At 40.1% G+C, this 24,229-nt stretch overlaps 1 protein-coding gene across 5 annotated transcripts in view; it reads right to left on the bottom strand.

Moving 5' to 3' along the window:
- MTCL3 (MTCL family member 3) overlaps positions 1-24,229 on the bottom strand; it is a 50,489-nt gene that overhangs the window by 5,295 nt on the left and 20,965 nt on the right. For all 5 annotated transcript variants that reach the window (XM_021088466.2, XM_084956974.1, XM_084956983.1 and 2 more), the window contains exon 5: positions 4,501-4,572. In XM_021088466.2, coding sequence (XP_020944125.1) covers positions 4,501-4,572 — 72 coding nt within the window. The remainder of the gene's footprint in view (positions 1-4,500; positions 4,573-24,229) is intronic.

The raw sequence follows: 24,229 nt of genomic DNA, 5'->3' as shown, positions 1-24,229 counted from the left end.
CCAAGGGGGAGGAGCAGTGGGAGAGAGATGGAGTGGGAGTTTGAGGTTAGCAGATGCAAACTGTTACATATAGAATGGATAAACAAGGTTCTATTGTACAGCAAAGGGAACTATATTCAATATCCTGGGATAAGCCATAATGGGAAAGAATATTAAAAAAAATATGTGTGTGTGTGTATATATATATATATATATACACACATATATATATGTATATATAACTGAATCACTTTTCTATACAGTAGAAATTAACACTACATGGTATATCTACTATACTTCAATTAAAAAAAGAGAATCTATGGGAGTTCCCAGGTGGCATAGTGGTTTAAGGACCTGGTGGTGTTCCTACAGTTGCTCAGCTTACTGCTGCAGCATGGCCTGGGAACTTCCCTGGCCATGGGTATGGCCAAAACAAACAAACACAAAAAAAATGAGAGAAAAAAAAAATCTATGTCACAGAAACATTTGATGTGCAAATCTAGTCCACAAGGGGAGAGAGAAGCAAGTGACTCTGTGTTGGGGCCCCGGCTAAGTCAGTAAGGATGTTTAATATCACATCAGCAGAAGAGTCAAAGATAACCCTGATGTTTTGAGCTTAGATGTCTGGACGGATTGTGTTGCCAATAGCAAGCAGAGTGACTGAACAATGAGGATCAGGTTTTATGGGAAGAATATGGGTTTAACTATATTAAATGATGCCTCTTAGGTATGTCAGTGGGGACATACTCAGTGGAAACACCTGTCAACAGGTATGTGGGATCTCAGGTCCAAGATTACAGCTCTGGATCTGTATACGGCTCTGGCCCAGAGAGGAGAACACGTGAATGAGATGCCGGGAGGTGACATCTAAAGCTACTGTGATGGCTTCAGAGGCAATCAAGCAGGAAAAGAAATGAAAGGGAGATAGACTCTTATCTGGTTAAAATTTGAGCAGGGAGCAGGAGAGTCAAAGGTCATGGAAGCCAAGAATTAGAAATAACGTTTGACTAGAAAAGGGACCAACAATATGCATATCGAAGATGCTTTTCCACAGGCTAGGCTCTGTTGGGGAGTAAGAGTAGGTGAGATTGGGCTGCATGTACTGTTGATGTCCTTGCTTACAAGGCAAGGCCTTTATTTGCTAGTAAAAAAAAAAAAAAATAAGTTGGCATAATACTGCACTTTGAATCTAATCAAAACAGCAGTGGATGTGATATAAGTCCCAGACTGGAAGAGAGTAACACTTCACTGGAGTATGTTAACAATATAGCAGAGGAGGATATCTGACTGGTGTCTGTGTAAGTTCTCCTGCCCAAGGAAATGAAAACCTAACAAGTATTTAAAGAGTTGTACATATATTGCATGTAACAAAGTCATCATTAGAGAAGGAGAATAATGGGCATGATAATTATTTTATTTATCAAAAGAGAAATCTTTTCAAGACACCAAGTATGATTGTTTCCACAACGCCAATAGTTTAAGAATCCTGTATGCCAATGTGCCTTGCACCCTCATCCTATAACCTAACTATTGTAGGCAGCATTTGTAACTGGGCACAGAAAGCCCATCTATCAATGTGAAATCCATAAATCAGAAGTTGTATGGAAAGTGCATGGGTGATATAACTGAGCAGAAATGCCTGCTCCTATTTTCCATAGTGAATGCCAGTCAAGAAACATTACAATGCTATGAAATGTGAAGCAGGTTGTCTCTTATTTTTGTGTATGTTAAAGACTCATTCTTAAGAAGATACAAATGATGTAAGAGGAAGGAGAACACAAAAATGAAGGGCCTGAAATTCCTGTCTTTGCGCAGCAGAAACGAATCTGACTAGGAACCATGAGGTTGCGGGCTTGAACGCTGGCCTCGCTCAGTGGGTTAAGGATCTGGCATTATCATGAGCTGTGTTGCAGACATGGCTCGGATCTGATGTCGCCGTGGCTGTGGTGTAGGCCAGCAGCTGTAGCTCCAATTGGACCCCTCCGATTGGGAACCTCCATATGCTGTGGGTATGGCTCTAAAAAGCCAAAAAAAAAAAAATTAAGGGCCCAAAAAAGTAAGCTGAGCCTGACTCTAACTTACTCACTACCAGCAATTGGATTGGACTCTGAGAAATCACATATATTAACTCATTTCATCTGCACAACAACTCTCCATTATGATTCCCATTTTAAGGATGAGGAAAGAGAGGCATCGAAAGAATAAATAACTTGTCTAAGGCCATGCAGCTGGTATGTAGCAGAGATTTCCATGTAGGCAGCCTGGTCCTGAAGTTACTGTTCTTAACTGCTATGCAATACCATTCTCAGCATAGAAAGTCACTGTGCCACTGGAGGAACTTGCAAGAAACATGTCCAAGTAACTGAAGCAAATGAACAAAACGAAATATAGAGCTGTACACATAACAGCAAGTTGAACCATATGAAATTGCCATTTGTATGAGTCAGAATCAGCAGCACGTTGGTAATGTCCTGTGACTCAGCTAGAAAAAAGGGACACGGGAATGTTCAAAAGCGGGTGTCCTGCTGCAAAGTGCCAGACACTAGACACCAATGACCCAAAGTGGAGTAAGATGGCTCCTGCTAACAATATGCCCTGGCTAAGTGCAGGAGATGAACTTGTAAACACGAATTACAACAGGATGGGATGCTTGCCTTAACATAAATATGTGAATCAATGGACCTCAACTTTGACTGAGCAAGAGAATCATCTGCAGATTTGTCATCTCCCATTCAGGACCATCCTGATCAATCTTCGGGGTGGGTTTTTGAAAAAGGACAGGTAAATACCTCTGATAATAAATGGGTTGGAAATGAGATCAGGGACTTCAAAGGCCACAGCAGCGTACTTATAAATTTCCCAGGATGTTTGTGCTCATGAAGTAAAAACTAGTGGATTGCAACATTTCTTGACTGCTGTAATGCCTCAGGTCACACTGAGAAACAGATGAAAGCTGCATAGGTCTTGCAGAAAAGTACCCATGTGCACGTGGAGTGGGTGTCCACAGAGCCAGGAACAAACAGTTAAGAATTCCTGGATTAGATAATGTTGTTGAAAATAATTAACTTTAAAGCAGGAAGTATAAAAATAAAACAAACATGAGTTAAAAAAAAAAAAAAGGAGTTCCCCTTGTGGCACAAAGGGATCAGCAGCCTCTTGGGACCTCTGGGACACAGGCTGGATCCATGGCCTGGCACAGTGGGTTAAGGATCCGGCGTTACCACAGCTGCAACTTAGGTTGAGACTGAAGCTCGGATCTGATCCCTGGGCCAGGAACTCCATAGGCAAAAAGGAGATATTTTTGGTGGGAGAGCCTGGGATTCTAGAACCGCTCAGGCCTGTAAATGTTCATGTCAAGCATCCGGGGAAAAATTAGCCAAGGAAAGAGCAAGGAGAAAGAGAAAGAGGAAAATTAACATTTAATATGCTATGCTTCAAAAAGAGAGAGACCAACTTTTTCAAATTTTGAATATTTAAATATTGCTTTTGTTAAAATTATCGAACAAGAAAACATCTCGTAAGAATTTTAAAAAAGACATGCTATTGTACTATAGATTCCAACTGAGTTAAAAATCAGCAATTAGCCAAGTGTTTTTAGTGAGCCATAATGTCATATCCGCCCCAAATAGTTCCTCTTCTGTCTTAAAAATCTCCTTTATGACATCCACCAGCATCTCTGCTCACCCTAAAAGCAGAGCTAGTCTTTACTGTGGCTGTGTTTCAAAGGTTTTTTTTTTTTTTTGCTTTTTGCTTTTTAGGGCTGCACCCGCAGCAAATGGAGGTTCCCAAGCTAGGGGTCAAACCGGAGCTACAGCTGCCAGCTTATGCCATAGCCACAGCAACGCAGGATCCGAACCACACCTGTGACCTACACCACAGCTCACGGCAATGCCAGATTCTTAACCCACTGAGCAGGGTCAGGGATCAAACCTGCAATCTCATGGTTCCTAATCAGATGCGTTACCACTGTGCCACGACGGAAACTCCATTTCAAAGGTTCTTAATAAGCCCTTGCTGAGGAAATGTTTTATATTTTACTTTTATTCCTTAATTTCCTTTCTTTTGCTTCCCCAGTCACTGGTAGAGAATTACCTCATTCGAGGATTCTGCAAAGCCAGGACGAGTTCCTCTCTCCCCTCCACCATTTTTCCCACCACATTCTTTTCTACACTCTCTCGATACCATAGGAACAGCCATTCTATTGACTTTATTAATTATGAGGGAACAGGATTAGCACCATGGGTGCAGTTCTGAAATACAGCAACACATAGACTGCTAATGACATTTTGCTATGTGATTACAATGCAGAAGCAATAATCACATGAATGTTAGTGCTAACTGTCTAAGCAAAGATCCTGAGTGCTTTATACTGCCTACATCTACAGCTACAAACTGATAAGCATTAAGGTAACTCTGTTTTACATGAGTACATCTGGTTATTATGTCTACTTACAGATGTAGCTTATTATTACTACACTTAAAGATGTCTGATGTACTAGCTGAAATTTTATTTCCACATACCTCTGTGGGAGTCTGTTGAGCCTTTTTTTCAGATTTTGGCAAATCTTTGCTTCCTCTTCTTTTTAAAGATAGCTGAAACAGAGCATGAATAGATTTAGTTTGGTATACTACAATTTTAATTTCAAGTTTATGTTTTTAAGTGTTCTAATTTCCTACGATAAAACCAAGCCAAATGAAAAGGGTTAGTTCAAATAATCACAAGGGAGGAAAACAAACCAGATAGATTTAGATATATTTTACTTTGGATGGGGATATACATTCACAGTAGAAGAGAAGCTGGCAATTTCTCAAGTTGACTTGAGAAATGCAGGAAACATACTGTAAAAATGCAAAAAGATAACTTGAAGGAAATGTAGATTGTTAACTCAATATTTTATACATTTTATTTTTTATTTTTTTGCTTTTGAGGGCTGCACCTGTGGCATATGGAAGTTCCCAGGCCAGGGGACCAATTGGAGCTACAGCTGCTGGCCTACACACAGCCACAGCAATGTCAGATACAAGCCACATCTTTGACCTACACCACAGCTCACAGCTATGCAGGATCCTTAACCCACTGAGCCAGGGATCAAACCCACATCCTCATGGATACTAGTTGAGTTCATTGCCACTGAGCCACAGTGGGAACTCCAATATTTTATATATTTTAAATGAAGGCAAATCTTTGTTAGCATTCTACATCATTAAAAAAAAAGGAATAAAGTATTATTTCCAGTTGGATTTAGGTTGTTTTAAGATTATAGAGACAAACTTTCAATGGAGAATTTGAAAATTTTTATTCTTCCCTCACCATACATCCCTGTAAACAAATATGATACACATATTCACATACAAATGTACACACACATGTAATATAGTAAGGAATAGTACAATAGTGAAGTGGAGATGGAATCCTCCAAATAAAAGAGCAGGCTGAGAGGGAATTAGGAATGTGAGCTTTTTCTAAAGAAACTGGAGGTCTGGATTGTTATGTAAAAATCTCTCATGTTTTATTGGTTGGCCTTAATTGAAATTCAAACAAACAACACTTTGTAGGTCAGAAAATACCCATCGAGTGCCAAATCCTTTCATGGACCAGCAGTATTTGATCTCTGGTGCTCAGTTCTATTTATTTCTCACCACCCATAAAATAAAGTTCCTCTGTATGAACATTAATCTGTATGTATGAATATCTACCATGCACCAAATATTGAGCTGGATACACAAGGAGCAATCAAATAGTGTACCTACCATTAGTAAGCTCATAGTTTAGCAGGGGAGACAGGGATGCCAACGATTAAAGCACAAGTTGGTAAATGCCATGCTTTAGGTTGTGTAAAGAAGGGACTTTGTTTTAGTGCAGCATCGCCACATGAGAGTAATAGTTGCCACATGGCAGATGCTGAAAGAAATATTTGCTGAACTAATTAATGAGTGAACATGATATGTGAGGTTCTGAGGTCAAAGAGGAGGACAGCAGTATGGACTGTCAGTAAAAGCAGGCGAGGTTTCTCAGAAGAGGAGGCTTCATGAATTTGCCAAGAACTCCAAATTAAATTCTTCACTTGTTAATTTCTAACCCACATCCAGTGTTAAATGCAGGCATATGTTCAGCTGCAAGTGCTTTCGTTCAGTATAAAATGGAAACTACAGAGCCAAATGAATAGTCTACATGGCTATTTATTTCTAGTTCAGAGAAAGACATTCACTGTGTTGCTTGTATAATTTTCTTAGAAACAGAAGTTGTGGGAACTGATTCACCATAACCAAAAACGATTTAGGAACCAAGCAGCAGAAGAAAACCAAGAATATAGTGAGCTGAGCTAGGGACTCCTAGAACATTCTATGAGGGGCAACCTACAAAGAAGCACCTAAATTCATTTTATTAAATATTTATGGAATGCTTTTGCTTTGAATTTATCCCATTATATGTTTATGTGGTGCTTACATAATGTACAATAATAAAACCAGCGTAATCTCTGCTCACTTGAAGGGTCCTGGTTTACTTGGGAAATGGTATGGTTACTCTGCAATTTAATACAGTGGGATGAAAGCAATGAAAATGTAAAAACAATATTAACTGGCAGTGACTGAGTATCCATTCATGTCAAACAGTTTACATATATTATCTCAACTAATTCTTTTTTTTTTTTTTTTTTTGTCTTTTGCTATTTCTTGGGCCGCTCCCATGGCATATGGAGGTTCCCAGGCTAGGGGTCGAACAGGAGCTGTAGCCACCAGCCTACGCCAGAGCCATAGCAACGCAGGATCCGAGCCGCGTCTACAACCTACACCACAGCTCACAGGCAACGCCGGGTCCTTAACCCACTGAGCAAAGCCAGGGACTGAACCGGCAACCTCATGGTTCCTAGTCAGATTCGTTAACCACTGCGCCACGATGGGAACTCCCAATCTCAACTCATTCTTAAAACACCCCTCTTAGCCTCACTTTGCAGAGAGTAAAAATGAAGCTTAGGTTAAATAAATTATTTAAAGCAATGGTTCTCAAAGTATGATCCCCAAACAACATCATCAGTAACACTTGTTAACTTGCTATAAATGCAAATTCTTGGGACCCAGCACAGAACTACTGAATCAAAAGCTCTGGAGATAGCACCCAGTGAGCTATGATTTAACCAGCTTTCCAGATGATTCCGTTGCAGGATAAAGTTTAAGAAGCACTGGTCTAAAGTCACCAGCTGGTAAGTAACACAATCAGTCTTGACCCAAGTCTGTCTTTCTTTCTTTTCCCTGTGTGTGTGTGTGTGTGTGTGTGCGCGCACTCGCGCGTCTCTTTAGGGCTGCACCTGAGGCATATGGAAGTTCCCAGGCTACAAGCGGCCTACACAACAGCCACAGCCATGTGGGATCTGAGCCACACATGTGATTTACACCGTAGCTCACGGGCAATGCCAGATCCTTAACCCACTGAATGAGGCCAGGGATCGAACCTGAGTCCTCATGGATACTAGTTGGGTTCCTTCACTGAGCCACGATGGGAACTCCAACCCAAGTCTTTCTGATCATTATTATTTCCTAGATCACAAAGAAGAAAGGCTTAATCCCGTCTGGGGCTGGAGATGGCATGGAGAGCTAGAGATGATTTCCAGAAAGAAGTAACATCCTTGTCTTAAATCTGGTAGATGAGGAATAACACAGTTGAAGATAGAGAGGAGGGAGAAGCAAAGAACAAAGCATTCCATGTGGAAAGACCATTTCTGGGAAACAGAGAAATTTGGGATGGCTGTACCAAGTATGAGAAATGCGAGACATGGAATTTACCATCAGGGCTTAAAGGACATTGAATAAAGTTTAGATTTTTATCTAGGCAGGGTCAAATTATTGCCCTAAGGTCAGTCAGGAAGACTGACTGGGTTTAGTTATTAAATTTAATTATTAAAGTTTTTAGATTACAATTGTTAAATTACATTATTAGATTAATTAAATTTAATTATTAATTTATTAAAAGAGGATCCACAGACTGTCATAGAAGAAATACAAAGACAAAAAGATGGCAATTCGGAGTTCCAATTGTGGCTCAGTGGTTAATCAATCTGACTAGGAACCATGAGGTTGCAGGTTCGATCCCTGGCCTTGCTCAGTGGGTTAAGGATCTGGCATTGCCGTGAGCTGCGATGTGGGTCGCAGACTCGGCTCGGATCCCGTGTTGCTGTGGCTGTGGTGTAGGCCAGCGGCTATAGCTCCGATTAGACCCCTAGTCTGGGAACCTCCATATGCCACGGGAGCAGACCTAGAAAAGACAAAAAAAAAAAAAAAAAAAAAAAAAAGGGCAGCAATCCAGATGACCATGAGGTAAAAGGATGACATGCAAGGAAAATGAGTGAAAGTGTGCTCTAGTTCTGAGAACTTTGGGGGCAGGTCTATGTTTTTCATTTATTCCATAGATATCTGTTGAGTTCCAGCATATATACAGTGCTGTCTGTTTATGCAAATATAACAGAAATATTTTATTCTCCCCCCAAAGAGCTAACTGTTTATGATGGTAAAAAGAAGGCAGATAGCTACGACAGTCAACAGAATTAACTTAAATTATTAATAAAGAACAAAGAGAGAGAGACAGAGAGCAAAGAAACAGCTCTGATTGCAGATCTGGGGAAATCAGAGAAAATCAGCCAAGAGGGCTGATCTCTGAAGGATGTGCAACATTTCAACAGAAATAAAACCAAGTCAACAGCAGGAGCAAAGACTTGGAGGAAGAAGTGTGTCTTATGGAGTCACTTGCTTCTGAGAAGAAGTAATGTAGGTACAGACACCATAGACATGAGGTAGAAGAAGGTGCTTCAAGGATTGAGGTCAGTTTGTGGAGCTGAGCAATTGAGACTTTATCCCGTGGGCAGTTAAAATAAGCCCTCTAAATTAATATGCGAGAAATGCTGAAAGTAGGTCATCCTTTCCTGAGGCATTTTCTATTTTATTCTTATTTAAATATCATTCAAGTGGGGTGTCACACTCAAATAAAGCTCCGAGGAAAGGTTTCCCCTTGAATAAAAATATATCGCCTTTAAAGCACCTCGGGACTACGCGTACCTTTAAGCAGATAAATTTTTAATCATCTTTTCATATTCCAGTAAGGTTTTTATTAACTTTCTGGCTCCAGTGAAACAAAGATGAGAGGTTCATTTGGGTAGAAAAAGCTGGAGAAATACGATGAGTCCAAATATTCTCTTTGCCGTGAAGATAAATCATCACCCCCACCCCGTCATCCTGCCCCACCTTCATGCACTAGATCAAGGAATATCTATAGGGGGACCAGTTTGGGAACTAGAACTAAATCTCACAATTTCTTCTTTATTCTTAAAGTAGGCACTTCAGATGGCTCTCTAGATAAACATGTTGAAAACAAGTCTTGTCCATATCTTAACTCTTTTTTTTTTTTTTTTTTTTTGTCTTTTTTTTGCCATTTCTTGGGCCGCTCCCACGGCATATGGAGGTTCCCAGGCTAGGGGTCAAATTGGAGCTGTAGCTGCCAGCCTATGCCACAGCCACAGCAACGCGGGATCCGAGCCACGTCTGTGACCTACACCACAGCTTAAGGCAATGCCGGATCCTTAACCCACTGAGCAGGGGCAGGGATCAAACCCGCAACTTCATGGTTCCTAGTCGGATTCGTTAACCACTGCGCCACGACGGGAACTCCCATGTCTTAATTCTTTACATTCCTATCCTCAACTAGTTCAAAGAGGCTGCTGATCTTTTTATCCATGTGAAGGCCAGGAATTAGAGAGTTTTGCCAAAAATCATGCTTGCAGAGCAATTATATAATTTGGATTTGTGTTCTAAATTTTTTTTTTTGCTTTTCAGGCCTACACCTGAGGCCTATGAAAGTTCCCAGGCTAAGGGGTCCAATTGGAGCTACAGCTGCTGGCCTATGCCACAGCCAAAGCAATTCAGGATCCAAGCAGCATCTGTGGGCTACACCACAGCTCACACAGCAACATCAGATCCCCAACCCACTGAGCGAGACCAGGGATCAAACCTGCATGCTCATGGAAACTAGTCAGATTCATTTCTGCTATACTGTAATGGGAACTCCCTGTTCTAAAATGTTTTGAGGTCTTTCTTCCTCAATTGAAGCACCTTCTTTTTGGGGGGCTATATGCCTGTGGCACGTGCGAGTTTCTGGACCAGGGATCGAACCCAAGCCACAACAGTGATAACACCAAATCCTTAATCTCTAAGTGATCAGGAAACTCTTGATGCACTTCTTTTTCTTTTTAAATTTTTATTTATTTATTTTGCTTTTTAGGGCTGTACCCATGGCATATGGAAGTTCCCAGGCTAGGGTACCAATAGGAACTACAGCTGCCGGCCTATGCCACAGCAACAGCAATGCAGGATCTGAGCCAGATCTGCAACCTACACCACAGCTCACGGCAACACCAGATCCTTAACCCACTAGCGAGGCCAGGGATCAAACCCGCAACCTCATGGTTTCTACTCAGATTTGTTTCCACTTCACCAGGAAGGGAACTCCCTGATGCACTTCTTAATATGTGACATCTTTGTGTTCTCACCAATTATACATCAGAGAACCTGTCTAAAATTTTTATGCGTATAATATATATATACACACATTTAATATACATATAATTATATAATTATACATATTATATGTATAAAGTTATGTAATTATACATATAATATGTACAAAATCATACAATATATTATACATAAATATTAATATGTATAATATGTATAAAATATTATAAAATCATATAATTACACATATATGTATAAAAACCTCACATTTATGATAAAGTTAAAGAGCTATCCATTTGTACAGCAATTAAATCAAGAAGGAAACCATAACTGTATTAATATAGGATTTATCGAGCACCAAATGTGCCATGTACTTCTCTAAGTACTTAATACGTATCCACTCATTTAATCTTACCACAATCTTAGGAGTTTGCCACCATTAGCTGAAGCACACAAAGGATAAACCACTCAGCTAGTTAGTGTTAGAACCGTGATATCAGTTTTCCAGCTTCACAGCTCTTGCTCTAAAAATTACAGCCCACTGTTCTTCCGAAGGAAGAAAAGTACAGAGTTACAATATTTCTGAGCATATCTTTCTCTGTGCCATTGCACCATGGCTTTTGGGCAACTAGTTTACATGTTACACACAAGCGATGTCTTTTTCTTTCTTTCTTTTTCTTTTTCTTTTTAGGGCCGCACCAGCCACATATGGAGGTTCCCAGGCTAGGGGTCTAATTGGAGCTACAGCTGCCGGCCTATGGCACAGCCACAGCATTGCCAGATCTGAGCCACGTCTGCGACCTGCACCACAGCTCACGGCAATGCCAGATCCTTAACCCACTGAGCAAGGCCAGGAATCAAACCCGCAACCTCATGGTTCCTGGTCAGATTCATTTCCCGATGTGCCACTACGGGAACTCCAGCAATGTCTTTTTCTATTTTCAATGTAGGTATCAGCAGCAGCGACATACACACTCACTGGTTCTCATCATCATCTTGTCAATGCTTGTGACTTCAGGGCAACACTGAAAGTGAGGAATGGGGATTTCTAACCGAAGGCTGGAGGGAAGCTGAAAAAAGCAGGAACCCTGGATCTGCTATGGTCTGAATGTTTGTATCTCCCCCTAATTCATCTGTTGAAATCCTAATGCTCAAGGTGATGGTATTAGGAGGTGGGGCCTTTGGAAGGTGCTTAGGTCGTAAGGGTGGAGGTCTCCCCAGTGGGGTTAGTGCCTTTATAAGAGACCCCGCAGAGCTCTCTAGTCTCTTCTGCCACATGAGTATACAAGCTTGTGACCTGGAAAAGGGCTCTCGCCTAGAACATACTGGCACCCTGATCTCAGATTTTCAGCCTCTCAAACTATGAGAAATAAATGTCTGTTGTTTATAAGCCAACCAGTCTGTGGTATTTTGTTTCGGACGCCAACCCATTTAGAAGTGAGCAGGAGAGGCTCTTGTTCCAGAAGTCCTCTTCCCTCCCTGTATCACATCCTTGACACCAAGCAGAGAACCTGGCACTGGAGGAGCAGGTGAGAGCACCTAGATCTTGCCCATGACCACGTTCCCTCTCTCTTTCTCTTCCCTAAACAAGTGAGGCAGGATCCCAAGATTTCTACATGATCTTGGGGCAAGGGGCACGTGGACGAATGGGGCATGCTAGGATGGTCAGGTCGTGTTACTTTTCTGGGCAAAGTCTTCCAGTGGTTTTCCATCTGGCTCAGAGTCAGAGTCATGCTTTACCAAAACATCTAAGACCTCAGCTATACACTGGATTTGTCCTAGTAACGTTTTAAAAAGACTTGACCAGACTTCAACCCAGACCAGTTAAAATAGATTCTGGGATTGGGCCCAGGCATTTTTTCCAGGCTCCCAGGGTGAGTATAAAGTGCAGCTGGCTCCCAGAAGCACCACCCTGCTCTAGGCGGTCAGCCCCACCTCCACCCCCAAACAAGCTCTGACCGCATCCTCACCACACTCCTCCTCTGCTTTCCTTGCCCTCATGTCACCGACATCCCTGTGGTTCCTCAAACATGCCAAGCATGCTCCAAAGGCAGGGGCTTCTCCTCTGCCTGCAACACTCTTCCTTCCTACACTCTCATGACGCATGCTCACAGCTCATTCCGGGTCCCTAATTAGAGAGACCCTCCTGGGTCACTTTGTATTAAATAACAGGTAAGACCCTGTAAAGTACTTCTCTACTCTCTTGCTCCACATACTCCTTGTCTTCCTACTCCTGCTTGATTTTCTTCCTATACTTCCTGCCACCCTCTTACTTGTGCATTTGTTTCATGTCTGTCTCCTCATTCCGGAACGTGCACTCTACCCATGCAGGAACTTTGTATGGTTCTATTACAGCTCCTGCTCTTAGAAATATACCTGGCACAAAGTCAGTCACTCAGATGATATCAGCTGAAAATGATATCAGCTGAAAATGATATCAGAGAAAACAGCTACTTCAACCTTATTTTTAATGCAGATTTGTTTTTGAAGCATCCTAACTCAACATGTTGGTTAAAACAAATGGGTAAATAAAAGTCCACTTTAAAAGCTTCATTTAAAACTTAGAAAAATAAAAATGTCTCAACCTTTTCAACAAAGCAAAAAAATGTATGATCTAAAAAGTATTTAGAAGGGGACATAGGATACACCTTCATTCTGGTTTTTTTTTTTTTTTTTTTTTAATGAACAAGCCAAATTGTGCACAATGTATTTTTGCTTTTATTTTTTTAATTTATTATTATTATTATTATTTTGTCTTTTTGCCTTTTCTAGGGCCTCTCCCTCGGCACATGGAGGTTCCCAGGCGAGGGGTCGAATTGGAGCTGTAGCCACCGGCCTACGCCACAGCCACGGCAACGCAGGATCTGAGCTGCGTCTGCAACCTACACCACAGCTCATGGCAACGCCGGATCCTTAACCCACTGAGCAAGGCCAGGGATCGAACCCGCAGCCTCATGGTTCCTAGTTGGATTCGTTAACCACTGAGCCACAATGGGAACTCCCCGTTCTTTTTTTAAACTGTTTTATTTTTAATTTTTATTATAGTTGATTTATAACCTTCTGTCAATTTCTTCTGTACAGCAAAGTGACCCAGTTATATATAAATATTCATTCTTTTTCTCAAATTATCCTCCATCATGTTCCATCACAAGTGATTGGATAGGGAGTTCCCCTTGTGGTTCAGCGGGTTATGAACCCCCCAATATCCATGAGGATGTGGGTTCAATCCCTGGCCTGACTCAGTGGGTTAAGGATCTGGCATTGCTGTGAGCTGTGGTGTAGGTTGCAGACTTGGCTCAGATCCTGTGTTGCTGTGGCTGTGGTGTAGGCCAGCAGGGCCAATTTGACCCCTAGCCTGGGAACTTCCATATGTCACAGGTATAGCCCCCAAAAAGCAAAAATAAACATCAAAACAAAAACAAGTGACTGGATATAGTTCCTGTGCTATACAGCAGGATCTCATTGCTTATTCACTTCAAATGCAATAGTTGTATCTGCTAACCCCAAACTCCCAGTCCATCTCCCTCCCTCCCTCTCCCCCTTGGCAACGACAAGTCTATTCTTCAAGTCCATGAGTTTGTTTCTCTTCTGTAGATAGGTTCATTTGTGCCATATATTAGATTCCAGATACAAGTGATAGCATATGGCATTTGTCTTTCTCTTTCCTACTTCACTTTTTTGAGATCTCTCATTCTGTTCTAATACGTCTCTTGATTTTTACCGATTTACTTTTCTCAATGTGATAAAGTAAGATTATGGATCTCAAAATCATTTTATAAAGGATATTTTGCAACGACATTCTTTGAAGACTTTTTTTCCAGACAAAAATTCCAAACTTGATTTATTCATCCTCACGATTTCACTTATTCAGATTCTTGCAAACCTTGAAGCAGTTAGAATATATTTTTAAAACAGTTCTCTTTCACAGTTTTCACTGGCTCCTTTTGTCCCACACAACACAAAAATGAAGACACAAACAAAATGACTTGGTCTATGTCAAAATCAATGACTTTGATGGCCTTTGTTAATTGATAGACCCAAACACGGGATTATTTTCTTTTTCATCTTAGTCCAAAGACCAGTAGAGTTCCTGTTACCATTTAAATCTTCTAATATCCATACTTTTCCAAAAAAAGGACAAATGGACAAAAGTTATGATATAACAAAATAATTTTTTTTTTTTGGCCCTGCCTGCAGCCTCAAACCCATGCTACAGCAGTGATACAAGCCACTGCAGTGACAATGCTAGATCCTTAACCAACCGTACCCCAAGAGAACAGCAGAGAAGACTCATCTGCCTTTTGGCTTCTACTCAGCAGCACCTCTCTCACAATTTCTCTTCTATCCCTGGCCCTCAATCTCTCCAGAGCCTCTGCTTCTTTTTCTGCCCCCAAGCCCAGGTCAAAACACTCTTCTCCAAATTGCATTCTTAAGTGATCTCTTTTTTGCTCTTAGCCATGGAAAGAACCAAGTCATTGACTCTCCCCACTCCTTTGCTCTTCCTAGCCTTGGGGAAATACCAATGTGATAATTTTGATGTGAACTAAGTTACTGTCCATGTGATGTAATTCACCAAAGGCTTACAATAAGTAATTTGGAAATTATGGGCAAAATGGAACCTAACCTCTGAGCTCCAACAAGTGTCTCATACATTAGACTGAAGACTTTATTAGTGGTGAAGGCTTTCCAGAGTAAAACTGTTGATAAAACTGGCTGTATTTTCCCCCTCACAGTAGACAGTGCATTTGCAATGTGCTCCATTAAGACTCAGCGTCTTTTTCCACACCTCTTCAAACTGGGCTGGCCTTGTGACTTGCTGTAACCAATAAAATATGGTGGGAGTTAAATGTGTTAGGAAAGATGACATACTAGTCCTGACTCTACCCTCAAGAGATCTTGAACATTTCTGCTCATTCTCTCTTGGAAACATGCTGCCCCACGTGAGAAGTCTGGGATAGCCTGCTGGATGAAAAGAGTCACACGCGTAGTTATTCCTATTGTCCTAGCCAATAGTGCCAGCCAACTCCCAGAAGCAGAGCCTCCCACTGACTGTCAGCTGGCCACAAATATATTCAGGCACCCAACTGAGATCAAAATAATCTGTATAGAGGACAAGAAAATGAGGCAAATAAATGACTGTTGTTTAATGCCACTACATTTTGTCATAGTTTGCTACACATAAAAAGCTATTATGTTTACCAAATATTTTTCACCCTCGAGATGGAAATTTATTAACTTGGTATTTATTTTTTAAAAAATCCTTTATTCAAACTCCAAGAAAGCAAAAGACATAAGTAAAAGGCAAGGAAAAAGAGTTGAAAGGAGGGTCAAAAATCATAGGAAAAAATGAAACTCAATGTATTTTCTTTTGCTTTTATTTGCCCCCTGCTTTTGTCAATATTTTGATTCTATAAAATATTTTAATATAACTGATATAGTAAAAGCTCATCTTTCAATGCTAGAAGGCAAATGCTTCTTTAAATAAAAGAAGGTGTTCATTTAGCACCAAAGGCGTGATAGGAGTTAAACGCTAATAAAGTTCACTCTAACAGTCAAGCTTAATACAGAGTCTGGCTCAGCACATTTCCAAAGTACTTCTATTTGAACTTAGCTTTTATTTTTCCTTTTCAAGATGAAGTGGTGTATACATCTTCACAGTGTCTCCCTGGATAAGGTTTCTGATTGTTATCTGTCAATTTTATTTGTCCTTTTCTTTCTATAGTTTTATTTAATTTTCCAAGACTTCCTAATTTAGTTGATTTACAGGACTGAAACATAAAAAAATTCTAAGAAAGCCATACTGAGAAAATTCTCAACTGTATTTTAAGGACTAGATTCCCCAAACTTCTGACTGTTAGTTTAAAAGGCCAGAATTTTGAAAAGAATAGCATACAGAAGAGAGGAAAAGAAAGCTGTCATTAATAAATCCATCGTGAGAAACAACGTTGGAAGATTTGGACAGAAAATTTAAAAAAAAATTTTTTTTTGGCTGCCCCGTGGCATGTGGAGTTCCCGGGCTATCGATCAGATCTGAGATGCAGCTGCAACCTAAGCCACAGCTGTGGCAACACCAGATCCTTAACCCACTGTGCTGGGCTGGGGATCAAACCTGCATCCCAGCACTCCCAAGATGCCTCTGACCATGTGCCACAGTGGGAACTGCAGAAAATTTGCAATTTAAATCCGGGATTTGTTCCCAGAAAATACTAATAAGTAAAAAACTGAATCCTTTGTTCTCGGGGAAAATGGTGACTCCTTTCTGAATATTGTCATGGAGGTACATGTCACACACAGAGAAGTATCTGGCACACAGAAGTGTATGTCCTGGAGATGCAGCCCCACATCTGCAAGAATAAATCAATCCTCTTCTGCCAGAGGTTATCTTCTTCTGCCCCGTAAGCCCAGTCCTCATTTCCATCTTCTGAATTATGACTCTTCTAACCTTATTTTTCTTACCTCCAGTGAGTGCCTAAATAAACACTTTTAAAAGCTGGAAAATCTAGTTTTCTGCTCTAACAACTTCGAACCAATGTCAAGTTGAAATAGCTGGGGTCATGTTAAGTTTTTTGTTTTTTTTTTTAATAAAAGAATCCAATGAATTTTCCTTTTCTTGGCTCCTTCATCTTCTCCCTTGTGCTGATGTGCTGTGCTACAGCAGCAGTCAGATTGACTACAGAATTGTATAAAGTCTTTACTGCTAAGGAATATTAATGCAAGAACTTTGTAGAGCACGCCATCAAACCAGCCCACCAATGAAAGAGAAAACTTTTGAACCTTTGCCTATATGGGGATCAGGACTCTCCTCTGGGGCCATATGGCTTTGAATGGCTCTAGAGCTGCATAGGGTCTTTCCTTTCTAAAAGTCACTCTTCGGTGCCAATCATTACTTTAGATCTATTCTGCTCTTTTCCTAGCATATTGCTTGCTACTAGTGCTTAAATATTCTTAGATTAGGACTCACTTTCCATGATTGGTATAGTGAAATTTAGATAAGCCAGAACCTGAACTCAACTCCAGAAAATCCAAAAGGTCTGAAGGACCATGGAATATCAGAAGAAAAAAACCAAAACACCAAAAACAAACCAAGGTTTCTCTCATTAATGGGATGTGGTGCCATAGAGCTTGAGAAAATGAAACTGGAGAAGACTAGATAATACTGTAATAGCTGGAGCTTATAAGATCTTTGTGAAAACATCCCTTTTTAAAGTTAGGTTTGGACCCAGTAATTGACTGCCTTCCATTGTGTGCATTGTACCATATGATCAAAACATCTCCTGGATGCTTAGGGAGAATTAGTCTCTGCATTCTCTAAGCTACTCTAGGACATTCAATGGGCTCAAGGCTATTGGTGAAAGACTCAAATGCAAGACTCTCTTACATCACTATAGAAATCCTCTTTTGCAGCTGGGTATAGGTCCTTGGAGGGTCTTCCAAATTATCAATAATAAACTGATCCCAAAGCAAGACCACCTTGCTTTATAAAAGAAAAGGCAACATGATAATAGTGCTTCTTTATATTCATATTCTATTTACACTTGGATAGGATAACTTGAAAAGGCCTCAGAAAGTCCCACGCAAGCAAATAAAGATACAGGACTAGAAGCTTTCTCAGTTGAGACTGTTTTTTCAAACCTGAGGGAACTTGGTTAATGACTTTTGAAATAGTAATCATTAAAAAATTATTTTATGTCTTAGATACTTGAGCCACAGTAAATGCATGCTTACTAACCCATGAATGTCATCAGCAAATGCAGAGATTTGTAGTCCCTTCTAATTTGCTCTAGTTAATGAATTCAGTTCTAAGCGCCACTGCATTTAGCAATTAAAATGCATTTAGAAATTATGGCTGAGCAGTGAGAACAGTTTCTGATGGCTTTTCTCTAGAATGAGGCAAAGGAGAAAAAAAATCTGTGACCAGTATTTATAAGCTAAAATAATGATTTGTCCAGTCTTTTTTATACTGTCTCTCAACATATAATGCAGTTTCTACCTAGTAAATGCAGTGATATTAACATCATTTTTGCATCAACTTTATAATCTTGTAAGAAATATGCTCGGAGTACCATTACAAGAGGACAGGACGCTAAGGGGTAGCTATCACATAGGTGCTTTGAAATTATTCTTTACGCAATCACACATTTAAGATATTTTGTGATAAATTTTGAAGTCAGAGTATTTAGTAGTTTCCAAAGTTTCTGGGGTAATCTCTAGACTAGGTTAAAAAGAGACAGCCCACAATCTTGTTTTAAATGTTTTTGGAATCAGTTGCTAAATTTAAAAATGTGGACAATTTACATTTTAAAAATTAAGATTTCCAGTTTCAGTTGAAAAATTGGAAGGCCTGGCAAAGCTGGGTTTTAATTACGGCATGGCAACCTGGGGTGGGACTGATATTGACACATACATGCAATATCCAATTAGCCCTATTACTCTTAACACAGACGGCTTTACTCATTCTTATAACCTGCTTGGTCCCTAGTGACGACGGAATGTTCAAATTCTTCCCTGGACTGCTAAGGTCACATATGCCAAAGGAGCCCAAGAAACTCAATCTTCCACTGAGTTAGAGAATTCCTTTCTATACCACCTACATCCTACTTGTGCTTTCCAGGAGCTTCCTAGAGGAAGCAGGCAATACAATCCCTTTATGAATGTCTCCAACAGAAAAAATGTCTCTCTCTTTTTTTTTTTTTTTTTTTTTTTGTCTTTTTTTTGCCATTTCTTGGGCCGCTCCCACGGCATATGGAGGTTCCCAGGCTAGGGGTCGAATCGGAGCTGTAGCTGCCAGTCTACGCCAGAGCCACAGCAACGCAGGATACGAGCCGAGTCTGCAACCTACACCACAGCTCACGGCAACGCCGGATCCTTAACCCACTGAGCAAGGCCAGGGATCGAACCCGCAGCCTCATGGTTCCTAGTTGGATTCGTTAACCACTGTGCCACAACGGGAACTCCTCTTTTTGTTTTTTAATGGCCACACTTGAGGCATAAGGAAGTTCCCAGGCCAGGGATCAATTGAGCCTGTGCCCCCAAGCAACCCAAGCTGCCTCTGGAGTCAGATTCTTAACCCATTCGGAAACTCCAAAATGTCTTTGTTTTTATCTCAAATCTACATAAAGTTAAAAATCACTTAAAGTGATTTAAAGAATAAATCTACTTTATCTTCTACATTAAATCTCTTCAAACACTAGAAGAGAGTGATTGTATCTCAAATATTTTCTTCTCCAAACTATATATACTTCCTTTTTAAGCATTCATCATGACATGGTTTTACATCTAGCTTATGGACAATTAAAACACTAAGCCTTTTTTGTGTTAATAGCTATGGATATGTTTCTCTTCTTTTCGTATTTGTGTAAATTCAAGAAATCAGGTTGTAAGGCATCATATTTATTCACATTAAATTTCATTATTAATTTGGGTTTATTGCTTTAGAATGTTGACATTATTCTGATTTTTTTTTCCATCCTTGTCTGTGCTTCTCTTGATTGCTTACTAAGGAGGAGTCCACCTACGTATTTTTTAATTAGAGAATAATAGGTATTTACTAAAGGTATTGTTGAAATAACATGAAAAGATTTATGAATAAAGGATGACAATCACAATCTCTGTAACCTCTATCCATGTATCAAGTAAAAACCACAAATAAAGTATGACTATAGAATATTTTCTCTGTAAATCTTAAGAGGATTGGAAAAAACCTTGTTTCCATGGTTTAATTAAACGATAATCAACTTTTCCTGGGAAATTGGCCTTTTCCCATTTTAAAGATAGAAAAAGTAGAGGCAGAAGTAATGGGTTTAAAAAATTCAGAGTATATATTCATTTTTTATTTTTTAAACTTTTTCGTCTTTTTAGGGCCACAACTGCAGCATATGGAAGTCCCCAGGCTAGGGGTCGAATCCAAGCTGCAGCTGCCGGCCTACATGACAGCCACAGCAATGCTAGATCTGATCTGAGTCTGCAACCCATGCCACAGCTCATAGCAATGCTGGATCCTTAACCCACTGAGCAAGGCCAGGGATTGAACCTGCATCCTCATGGATACTAGTCAGGTTTGTTACCACTGAGCCACAACAGGAACTCCACAGAGTGTATAATTAAAAGCACAGAGAACTGAATCTAAACTTTTAAAATCAAATAACACATCCACAGAGCAAATGACTGTGAGTTTGTATCTCTGTGTGCATAGTGAAGAGCCTAAGTTCACGTGAATGTGTGCATATCTGTGTGTTTTAGATCTCGGAAGGACACTGCTCAGTGAATTCTAAAACACAAGAATGGTCAGAAGTCTCTGTAACCTCTATCTAAATAGCAAACACATAATTTGAAATCTATTACAGATATCAGAACACATCCTCATTGAAATAAGTTATAATCTGATTTTACTTTACCTTGAGGGATACCTTGATATCCTTTGGAAGAACAGTGTTTTTCATCAAATCAGTCAACTCATTTCAAAGTTATCTTGGAATAAATGAAAAATCACTAAATTTCTGAAATTTTGTTTTTGTTTTTTGTTTTTTTTAGGGCTGCACCTGTGGCATATGGAAATTCCCAGTCTAAGGGTGGAATATAAGCCGCAGTTGCCAGCCTACACCACAGTCACAGCAACATGGGATCTAAGCTGCATCTGTGACCCACACCTCAGCTTGTGGCAATGCCAGATCCTTAACCCACTGAGCAAGGCCAGGGATCAAACTCACGTTGTCATGGATAATAGTTGGGTTTGTAACCCACTAAGCCACAACGGAACTACCTGAACTTTTTTTTTTTTTTAGGGCCACCCGCATGGCATATGCAAATTCCCAGGCTAGGGGTCAAATAGAACTACAGCTGCTGGCCTATGCCACAGCCCCAACAACTCGGGATCCGAGCCGCGTCTGTGACCTACATCACAGCTCACGGAAATGCTGGATCCTTAACCCACTGAGCGAGGCCAGAGATCGAACCCACATCCTCATGTATCCTAGTCAGGTTTGTTAACCACTGAGCCATGAAGGGAACTCCTGAAATTTTAATTTGAGTAAAAACAAGTACCATATCCTAGGCTAAGTAAATTTACTTAGCCCCTTAATTATAATGCTAAAGAATGTACACACATCGTTTTTAGACATGAGAGCAACTTAACACCTATGCATACAGTAGCGCCTTAATAAATAATAAATACCTGGAGGACACAAGTATGAACATAGAGCATGAGGTATCATAGGAATAGGAATAAAATACTCCATCTATTAAGGAAGCTATGAAAAATAATCAGCGATGAATTAGATTCATTTCCTAAGGTATTATTATTATTGTTATTGTTATTTGGCTGCACCTGCAGCATGTGGAAGTTCCCAGGCCAGAGACTGAACTTGTGCCATAGCAGTAACCCAAGCCACTGCAATAATGATAATGTATCCCTAACCCGCTGTGTCACAAGAGAACACCCTAAGGTATTATTATTATTATTATTTACAGCCGCATCTGTAATATATGGAAGTTCCCAGAATAGGGGTCAAATCAGAGCTGCAGCTGCCAGCCTACACCACAGCCACAGCAACTTAGGATCCGAGTTGCGTCTGTGACCTACACCACAGCTCATGGCAACACTGGATCCTTAACCCACTGAGCGAGGTCAGGGATCAAACCTGCATCCTCATGGATATTAGTTGGGTTCATAACGCACTGAGCCACAATGGTAATTCCCTCAAGCTATTATTTTTTAAAGAAAATTTACCCTGTTCACATTGTTACTCAAATTAAAAATATTTGGGGTTGATATGAATGAAACTATCTCTTTATTTCTATTAAAATATTCCTGAGGGAAAAGATAAAAATGTACATGCATTAAGGGGGTGGAAACTAAGATTAGTAGACAAGCATTTTCCAGAATGTGGGAAAATTTCCCGTTAACAATAGCATCAATGGCATTCGACCAATAAACAATGTGTCTTATATGTAGTCTGAAAGAGTTGGAGATGCAAGCCAATCAAAATTAGACATCCCTGTTTCTACAAAGGGTTAAACACAAATTTGCCATATAAGCCAGCAATTCCACTCTTAAGTACATAGCCAAGAGAAATGAAAACTTATATTCATACAAGAATTTTCACAAGAATATTCTTAGCATTATTCATAATAGTTCAGTGGTGAACAATCAGAATATCCATCTAACTGATGAATGGATATGCAAAATGTATTATCCATATAATACAATACTATTCAGCAATTAAGAAATGAACTAATATATGATACGACATGATACAGATGAGCCTCAAAAACATCATAAGTGTAGGAAGCCAGACATAATAGACTACACATTTTTTTATTCCACTTATGTGAAATGTCTAGAAAAGGCAAGTCAACAGATGCAGGAATTAGATTAGCAGTTGAGAATTAAGAGTAAATGGGCATGAGGAATCTTATTGAGAGGATGAAAATGTTCTAACACTGATTAATGTTAGAATTGCTCCATTAAAAAGTTTACTGGAGTTCCCGTCGTGGCTCAGTGGTTAACGAATCCAAGTAGGAACCATGAGGTTGTGGGTTCAATTCCTGGCCTTGCTCAGTGGGTTAAGGATCTGGTGCTGCCATGAGCTGTGGGTTGCAGATGCGGCTTGGATCCTGTGTTGCTGTGGCTCTGGTGTAGACCAGCGGCTACAGCTTTGATTAGACCCCTAGCCTGGGAACCTCCATATGCCTCGGGAGCAGCCCTAGAAAAGGCAAAAAGACCAAAAAAAAAAATTTATTAAAAATGTTGAGTTGTACAGTCGGAATGAGATGATATGTAAAACATGCATCAATAAAGTTATTAAAAAATAAACAACAAGGTAGTCAACACTTCTATGTCCCTACTTTTTCCAATACATAAATGTTGCACAGGGACTGCTTTATCATGTGTCTGGAACAATGGCCTGGGCCGTTTACAATCAGCAGCTCCTGGTTACTAAAACTCCAATATAAGTAGGAACAAAGCAGGGAAGAAGCTAGATAATTAATCATTCAATGAATCAAGAGATATATTTGTTTCTTATCCAGGGCTTTATGGGTAGAAGCACAGATGGAAAAGCTTTGGGAGCACACATGTGGGGGTTTACTGATTTTCATCTACTAAAGGTAGGCAAAAACAACTACAATCTGCTTCACATTTTTCTAAAATTCAAGTTTCCTTCATAGTTGCTGTGCCTGAGTGCTGCAGTGGTAGATTTTCCCATATTCATAATAGGCCAGGAAGGCAAATGTCTACTTGCCACCAGAAATTGGGTTGACATTGTGCATATCAAGTTGTACCACAGCTTTGGATCTGAGAGCAGGTAATGAGAAGGACTAAGCAAAAGTTACACAGTGAGTGTCTTGAGCCAAGCAGGTAATGAGAAGGACTAAGCAAAAGTTACACAGTGAGTGTCTTGAGCCAAGATTGAATTTATTTTTATTTATTTATTTATTTATTTATTTATTTATTTTAGGGCTGCACCTGTGGCGTATGGAAGTTCCTCAGCTAGGGGTCGAATCAGAGCTGCAACTGCCAGACACACCATAGCCACAGCAAGACCATATCTCAGCTACATCTGCAATCTACACCCCACACAGCTCATGGCAACACCAGATGCTTAACCCACTGAGAGCGGCCAGGGATTGAACCTCGATACTAGCCGAGTTTGTTACCACTGAGCCACAAGGGAAACTCCCCAAGATTGAATTTAAAAGGAAAGTTTGACCCTCAATGATAACATTTTCCAAAAAGGAAAAAAAAAAAAAAAAA

Source organism: Sus scrofa, chromosome 1 (genome assembly GCF_054392235.1).
Source record: "Sus scrofa isolate SSC_HxYL_T2T_F1_AM1 chromosome 1, Sscrofa_HxYL_maternal_Yorkshire_Landrace_v2.0, whole genome shotgun sequence".
NCBI classification, from domain to species: domain Eukaryota; kingdom Metazoa; phylum Chordata; class Mammalia; order Artiodactyla; family Suidae; genus Sus; species Sus scrofa.
Note: the sequence above shows the minus strand (reverse complement) of the source record. Positions and strands in the feature narration are given on the sequence as shown.